The sequence below is a fragment of the Hemibagrus wyckioides genome, linkage group LG06 (assembly GCF_019097595.1).
Source record: "Hemibagrus wyckioides isolate EC202008001 linkage group LG06, SWU_Hwy_1.0, whole genome shotgun sequence".
Lineage (NCBI taxonomy): Eukaryota > Metazoa > Chordata > Actinopteri > Siluriformes > Bagridae > Hemibagrus > Hemibagrus wyckioides.
In genome coordinates this window covers 3,002,347-3,011,068 of record NC_080715.1, presented here as the reverse complement: position 1 = coordinate 3,011,068, position 8,722 = coordinate 3,002,347, and the positions used below count along the sequence as shown (strand labels likewise).

Below are 8,722 nucleotides of genomic sequence, written 5' to 3'. Positions count from 1 at the left end.
TAATGGAGTGCAGATGAAAAGTGGAGTACAGTGCTTGGTGTGTGGAAGGCACGTCCGGAGCGGGGTTCGAACCGAGAACGTTGCCTAGCGCTCTGATACAAATACTGAGAAGAGAAGTCAAGGGATGCCTTTAGTAATCCGAGACCTCTAGAAATTACCTCTCGCCGCGCTATGCGCTTCGATACAGCACACCACCCTAACTCCAGCACAGACTGTGTCCGCACGCGGAGTGAAGGGATTCTGAGGTCTAAATAGCGACGCATGCAGGTGCCGCGAGCTGCGCTAATTGCTGGCACGTGAGCCGGAGGCTATAAGGGAGCGTGCTGGTGGCCGCGGGTTTGCCTGAGAAGGCACCGGCGACGTTACAGTAGATTTTTATTGTACGACTTTCAATCTGCAGCTTCCATAAATTAATAGTCAATGTACAGCATAGTCATACAGAGTGTTGAACTTTAGTTGTTTTCTTTTTTTAGTTCTTGTTTCTCTATCCAGGAGATTATTCTGCAAAAATGAGCAGCAGGTCAAAATTATTTGTTGCATTCTATTTCCATGTTTTAGTTCCAAGTCCTTTAATATTTATAGATATAATAATACTGAAAAACTCACCAATTAATGGATGAACAAGATCAGTAGCTAAGGGAGATACACTCATGAATATTAATGAGTCTCCTCCTGCCATCCTATGGTTTAGAAATTTGTGACAAATCCATCTGATGTTTGTAAAACCACAAAGTGCAGGTGGAGTGAAACGGAGAGCTTGAATTCTCCTCCACTGTACAGTTTCACACATAACACACACAGCCAGCTAAACATTTCACCCAAGATTAACAGCATAGTGCTAACAAGTACAAATACAGTAAAGACATGAGCTTTCAAAGTCTCAGTTTATTTCAAATGATTTAAAATACAGCAGTAAAATTAAATTATTACATCTATTTCAGATTTCAGATTCTACATTTAAACACCTCCTGTGGTTTATTTGTTTGTTGAAGCCCTGAATATTCTATCAATATTTCCAGATATTACATTATTTTGATTTCATTGACAAGGTGAGCTGAAGTCACATCACTTTAATAAACTTTTGAACTGTTCAGTGCAAAAGTTTACAAAGAATATGAATCTTTTAATGTGCAATATTTCATGAATGATCTGGAATAAAACAATATCAGCTCTAACTGATCTGATTCACTCCTACAGAGCACTGAAGTGGCAGGAACTTTAGAGGAGATTCTTTAGATGCAACACCTAGATATGGCAGTAATTTGTCAGTAAATGTGTGTGTGAAAGTGTGTAAGTGTGTGTTAGTGAGAGGGTCAGAGAATGACAGCTTTCCTCTGTCCCAGTCCAGTTTCACTCTGATCCTCTGGCATTTCTGTGCTACTGGGTGGAGAGTGAATATCTGTGGTGAAGAAACTGCTTTATATTTACTATATTCATACTCCACACACCAGATTCCACTTCTGGAGATTATCTTCCCCTTCCTCTGAGCAGATTCTGTCATCACACCCACATCCCAGTCTGTACAGTCTCCAACTTCAACATCCCAGCAGTGTGTCCCTGAGTTAAAGCCCTCAGAGCCCAGGATACACCGATATTCATCAAATCTCTCTGGATTATCAGGAAGTTTCTGTTTCTCATCACTGAGTCTCACACTGGTCAGATCATCAGATACAACGAGTTTAGGATGAACAGTGTTGGGGTCCAGAGTTATAGGTGCTGAAAACACACACACACATTACATTGACATGAAACTAGCTAACATTTGCAGAAATCGAGACATGATAACTGTAACTAAAACTAGAATGTTGCATTTCCAGAAGAAAATGCGAGTGTGATTGCGAAAAGCAAAGCACTATGTTGCTTAAACTCTTGCAAGACATTTTCAAATATACACTTAACCCTGTCAGGTCTCAAACCTGGGTCTACAGCATAGGAGGTGAGCATGCTACCAAATAAGCTAAACTGCAGCTTATAATACTACTGAGATCAGTGGAGTAATGTTTTACATGCACAGCATCTACCGATCACCTCCGAGAAAAAACGAACTAGTGTGTGCGCTCTCCTTAAATGTCCGTACGGAAACCAGGAAGTAAAGTCCGTAAAAAATGCCTTTAAAAATGAATATAAAATAAACTATACTTAGACAATATATAGACAATACTTATCAGCATGAAAATAATAGCACACAATCACGACATGAGCAACATTTTAGCATTGGAACCATGTAATAATAATAACAATAATAATAATTAATGACAATAACAAGAGTGAGATTGCTGATGCAATCACACTAACAACTTGCTTTATGCAGTTTTAGGCATGTGTTTAAATTAGAGATGTAACCAATCGTTATAACAATTCTAATTCTATTGTAAACTTTTCTTAGCCACTGTAATTCTTCATTAATGGTTAATAAACATTGAACACACACTTACTAAAAAAAAAGAAAGAAAGACTCTTACTGTATTGGACAGTGTCCTGCATCTTCTCCCAGACTCTGAACTTCAGGTTGGCCAGATGTTTTGCCACATGGATCAGTGCTCCTGAAAGCTCCTCTGGATGCTGCAGTGTGCACTGGGCTCTGCAAAAACATTCAGGAGTCAGTGTTGCTGTGGCTTTGGATTCAGAAACACAGAGAACCAGAGAGACAGGAACCACATCACTCACCTTTTCACTGTGGCCTTGTAGTTCTGGAAAACAACAAAGCAAATATCAGTGGATATGATTTACATTTTTACACCACTGAAATGTGACGTTTCTGATGATGGAAAGAAGTTTGACTTTCTCACAGTATAAATACTGACTAAATGATCCTCACTTGTACGAACAGGACGTCTTCAGCTCTCATCTCCTCTTCTACGGCTCTGATTGTGTCTGAAAGAGATGATGTGTCTCTGCTCAGCTTCTCAATCTTCTCCTTCATCATCTGACTCTTCTGCTCCTCTTCCTCTCTCAGTGCAGTGATCCTGACTGCCTCTTCATCTCGTAGAAACTGGTGAAGCTTCTCAAACTGCTCCTTAATCTGACGCTCTGTGTGTTGGGCCTGAATCTGCAGTGAAGAGGAAATCAAATGAAATAGAACTGATTTTACAATGATGGAGAATAGAATTCTATCAAAACCATGTTATTGATTGTAACCTTTATATGTTCTGCAGTCTGACTCCAGTTCAGTTTACAGTCTTTAAAGATCTTCAGTTTCTCCTTTAGGGGCTTCAGTGCAGTTTTGATCTCCTCCTGAAACAAATCAACACACTGCATGGAGACTCTGTGTTTCAGCTCTTATTGTACACATCATTAACTCAGATCACTGTTTATTAAGAAAATTGAACTGTAAATATGTTCAATATAATTTTCAAAACAATGTGACAATATTAGCTACAGTATATTGCTGTAACATCGGACTTGGCGTCAGGCCACCAGAGGGAGCCCTCGCCCGAATTCTAATGCACCCACCAAGAACACTTACAGGGTTTTTCTCTTTTTAAGCAGCATGTTCGCGACGCCACAACACAACAGTATTGTTCCCAGAAATTACCAAGCCTTTTTCATCCGTCTCAGTCTCCGCGAAAATATACTGCACACACAGACATGAGAAATATATCTATAGAAAGCTTAAAGGGTCTACTTTTAAATGATGAAGTCACATCGAAAACAAACATTCTCAGTTTATGTAATCCGTGTGAAACCAAGGAGAGGCACAGAATTTCTGTCACACTTCATTATCTGATAATGACCTGAGGCAGGACACGCCCACACGATATTCACAGGGAAAACAGTCTGGGTAATCTACATACAAGGCCACGCCCCCAGACACTGTTTTACCCTGAATGTTTATTTTTTTTTCTTCAGTTTTTATTTTGAATTGTTCCTGTTACAGTTTTACCCTGCATGCATGTTTTTGGACAGTTTTTTTAATGTGTATATATATATAATATGTATGTGTATACATTTTACCCTGAATGTCTGTTTTTACACTTTTTATTTATCTTGAACTGTTCCTGGGATTCTTGCAAGTGAATCTTGAGTTATTCAAAATAAACTACAAACAAAAATGTTTTTGTCCTCAGATTATTTTCTTGTAGCACTTTCCTCAGTCTCATGCCTGACTGAAAGGGGTAATTATGCAGTTCATTATGTGGGTCTTTGTGTTCTCTGGTGTGAATTACAGCATTATTCATGATCATTCACACCTCCTCACATATGGCCTTTCTAAACAAAAAGTGTCTTAGAAAATTTAAATGAATGTATTGTTTTCTTTGAATAAGTGAGCAGGATGAGTGTCACATCATTTCGAAGTAAAAACACCAGGCTACAAGATCCAGGTCACAAAAGTCTTGTACACAAATGTTATGAATGTGTTTTGTGGTCTTATTTCAGTGACTTATTTTTTTGTTGTTTTCAATAATCACACATAACTGTTATTTTCTCCAGTACACAAACTTGTACATACATGCTGCTCACATATTATTGTAGTGCAGTTTGTGCTGAATACAGTGTAATCAGACTTTAGCCATTTATATGTTTATAAGTAACCAAAAAATACACAAATGTCAGGACATGTCAGAACTTCTTCAGGGCCCCAAAACACCTGCAGACTCCTAAAAGTTAATCGTGCCCCATTGGCTTACCAATGCTCCTGCAGTATTTCAAGCCTTCATCAATGATGTATTCAAGGACTTGATGGGTAAGTATGTTATTGCATATATTGATATACTCCCCCTCATATCAGGACCACGTGCGACATGTCCGCACAGTACTCACTCACCTACTGCAACACCAACTCTACCTCAAAGCTGAGAAATGCAAGTTTCATCAAGAAACCATCACATTTTTGGGGTATGTGATTTCCCAGGGGGGGGTGGAGATGGACACGAGTAAAATGAAAGCTATCATGGACTGGCCTGAACCCACTACTATAAATGATTTACAGTGCTCCTTGGGGTTTGCTAACTTTTATCGATGTTTTATACAGATGTGTATATATATCATCACAAGCTCCCTCATCTCCCTTCTGAGAGGGAAGGCCAAAAGACTTTCCTGGACCGAGCAGGCTAGATCTGCCTTCCAGTAACTAAAGCAGAGATTCACAACCACACCCATTATCCACTGTCTGTACCCCAAACTCCCCTTCATGTTTGAGGTGGATGCTTCCAGCTGTGGAATAGGGTCAGTCTTATCTCAACACCACGGAGATCCCGGGAGGATGCACCCGTGCGTTTACTTCTCCAGAAAATTGACACCGGCAAATTACAGTATGATGTGGGAAATCAGGAGTTACCGTCAATCAAGGTGGCACTAAAAGAATGTCAGCACTGGTTAGAAGGAGCACAGCACCCCTTCTTTGTCCTGATGTGATGGATCACTGTAATCTGGAATACCTGCATAACGCTGAAAGACTGAATCCCCGTCAGGCCTGCTGGGCACTGTTTTTCACCCATTTGCAGTTCTCGGTAACCTACCGCCCTGGCACCAAAAATGGTAAAGCGGATGCTCTGTCCTGCCGTAACAACCCTTTAAGCTCACCAGCACAGCCAGAACCCGTTCTTCCCTCCTCAATCATCCTAGCTCCTGTCCAATGGAATTTAATGGAAGACATCCAAAGAGCCCACACAGATGAGCCTGCCCCATCAGCCTACCCACCGTCCAAAGTCTACTTGCCCTCATCACTTCATCCACACATCTTACAGTGGGTACATGAGGCCCCCAGCTCAGGCCACCCTGGCATCCGCCGAACCATCGCACTGCTACGGAATACGTTCTGGTGGCCCTCTCTGGCCCAGGAGGCCCACGTCAGGCCTGTACCGCCTGTGCTGAGTCCCGGACCAGGCAACAGCTCCCCGCTGGTCTACTAGAGCCTCTGCCCATGCCCCAATGGCCCTGGCCCCACATCACGGTAGATTTTGTCACGGATTTGCCCAACTCGGGAGATTATAACACCATTCTTGTGGCTATCGTCAGATTCTCCAAGGCCTGCAAACTGGTCCCTCTAAAGGGGCTACAAACTGCAATGGAAACAGCCATGACATTGTTTCATCAGGTTTTCAGGAACAATGGTCTGCCAGAGGACATTGTATCTGACCGGGGCTCTCAGTTCACCTCCCAAATGTGGCGGGCCTTCTGTGACCACCTGGGGATCAACGTGAGCTTGAGCTCGGCCTACCACCCTCAGTCGAACAGGCAGACGGAACATCTAAACCAAGAGCTCAGGAGGTATCCAGGGTGTACTGCAGTCGAGAACAGCACCAGTGGAGTGAGTTTCTGCCATGGGCCGAATACACCCAAAACTCACACATAGCCAAGGGTTATGGGAGAAAGCACATCTCCAAATACAAAGGGCCATCCGATGCCAAAGACTTCAGGCCAATCATTGTAGACGCCCACACCCCGATTATCAGGTGGAACAATGGGTCTGGTTTATAGGTCCATTTTGCATCGAACGGCAAATCAACCCAGACACCTACAGCCTCCAGCTCCCTGCCACATACTGCATTGTGCCTTTATTTCATGTGTCTCTCCTCAAGCCAGCCCATGCCGCACTGAACACTGAATCACCCGGTTATGAACCGCCACTGGAAATGTACAGGCCCCCGCCTATAGAGTGTGTGCCCTCAAAGATTCACAACGCCACAACGGGCGTTTACAGTACCTGGTGGACTGGGAGGGATATGGCCTGGAAGAACATTCCTGGGTCGACACCCATGATATCTTGGACCCCTTTCAAATAGAGGAATTCCATCGCCTACACCCAGGCCGACCAGCTCCTCGCCCCCCGGGGTTGCCCTCCTGTAGAACCCCAAGAGGTGTTCGTAGAGAGGGGGGCTCTGTAACATCGGACTTGACATCAGGCCAACAGAGGGACCCCCCTGCCCAAATTCTAACGCACCTACCGAGAACACTTCCGGGGTTTTTCTCTTCTTAAGCAGCGTGTTCGCAATCCCACAATGCAAAGTATTGTTTCCAGAATGTACCAAGCCTTGTTTGATTACTATTGCATTTTGGATTTACTGTGTATGGTCTTTCTTTCACGTTTCCCAGTTTTCGAGTTTTGGTTTTGTGAGTTTCGGTTTCGTTTGCTTTTCTGTGTTTTTCTATTGACCCTTTGTCTCAGTATTCCCATTTATCATATTTAGCCTGTTTTTTTGGTACTTTCATTAAAGATTTGCAAATGGATTCTCAATTATCTGCCTCGGGCCAGTCCTTACAATTGCCATTTAACAAGAAGCCTTCAAAATGCACCAGGTGCAAAAGAACATATTATACATTATATATCTGCTCTGGTTTATGCAGGTGACACTTCAAATGGTGAAAATCTGAATGAAACAGTTATATTTACAGCATTTGGCAGATGCCCTTATCCAGAGCAACTTACATTTTTCTCCTTTATACAAATGAGGGACAAGGGCCTTACTCAAGGGCCCAGCACTAGCATCATGGTGTCCTGGGATTTAAACTCACAACCTTCCAAGCAGTAGTCCAACATCTTAACCACTGATCTACCACTACATGAATAAACTGATCAAAAACCAAATACAATACTGAAAACATAGATGTTGTTAATAAATATTAGATTCTTTCAATTTTTTGTGTAACATGATGTGTACATTTTATTTACCTTACAGTCTGTTACTGCCTCATCAATGGGGCAGAATTTGTGGTTGGTGTGTGTTCTTGAAGTCTGACACACCAAACACACCGGCTGTTGATCATCCAGACAGAAGAGTTTGAGTTTCTCACTGTGCAGACTGCAGACTGTTTCAGACCCTGATGAAGAGCTCTGATTTCTCTCCTGTAAGAAAGTCTCACACAGGTTCTTTAAGGCCAGATTTATGGGAGGTTCCCCCATAGATGACTTCCTCCTACATACAGGACATTCTCTGGATCCTTTGGCCTCCCAGAACTGCTGCAAACACACTTTACACACACTGTGACTGCAGCGCAGAACAACAGGATCCTTGAAGATTTCACAGCACACAGGACAGGAGAAATCCTCCTCTGAAAACTTAGAAGCCATTTTATTTTACTGCTGCTGTTGTTCTCTCCAGTCCGAACACTCAGAGTTTCACTTTCACTTTGATTAAAAACTAAACAACACCTCTGTAGGCCCAGTTAGTAATCACTTCCTTTTACAGTTATATCAATGAGAGAGATTTCTCCATAAACTGAGAATAAACCAAATCTCACCAGAGCAGAACACTGCAGACTGTTTATGAAGGACTGCAGTCGTCTCAGACTCGACACCTCTTTAATAGGAGGAGTTTTACAGGACACGTTATGACCTGTTACAGTCACCAGTTACATCAGAAAATGCTCAGAACATCTACTTAAAGGAGAAGGAGTCCATTTTTTATTCCTTATAGCCTGAAAGTTATCAATAACTTGATAAAAAAAATTAAGAAAAAACAAACAGATTAAACAGATTAAAGAATGGCTTTAGCACTAATGTATTAAGTCAGTTAGAAAACTGTTTTCGAAAACTCACTTTTGGTCTTGTTTGTGATTGGATGTGCCTCCTGTCACTCATTTTATAGACACTGTACTCTAGGTTCTGGTGGTGGAGCTTCATGAGCATGCATGAAACCATTAAATTTTTTAAACCCACTACTAGATACTTATTTTTATCTAATGCACCTTTAACCAGTGACTACAGATGAATTACCAACAATTTTGATATGATTTAATTTATGTAATCTGTTAAGGCCTCTCATTCAGTTAAGGAAACAAG

General features: G+C 41.9%; 1 protein-coding gene across 1 annotated transcript; it reads right to left on the bottom strand.

Annotated features, from left to right (window-relative positions):
* Nucleotides 1-877: 877 nt before the first annotated feature.
* LOC131354692 (zinc-binding protein A33-like) lies at nucleotides 878-8,275 on the bottom strand. Its single transcript, XM_058392634.1, has 6 exons — nucleotides 7,613-8,275; nucleotides 3,139-3,234; nucleotides 2,819-3,049; nucleotides 2,668-2,690; nucleotides 2,463-2,581; nucleotides 878-1,716 (listed from the first exon to the last, which is right to left on the bottom strand). The coding sequence occupies exons 1-6, from the start codon at nucleotides 8,009-8,011 to the stop codon at nucleotides 1,172-1,174; spliced, it is 1,413 nt and encodes a 470-aa protein (XP_058248617.1). The 5' UTR covers nucleotides 8,012-8,275; the 3' UTR covers nucleotides 878-1,171.
* Nucleotides 8,276-8,722: the final 447 nt, after the last annotated feature.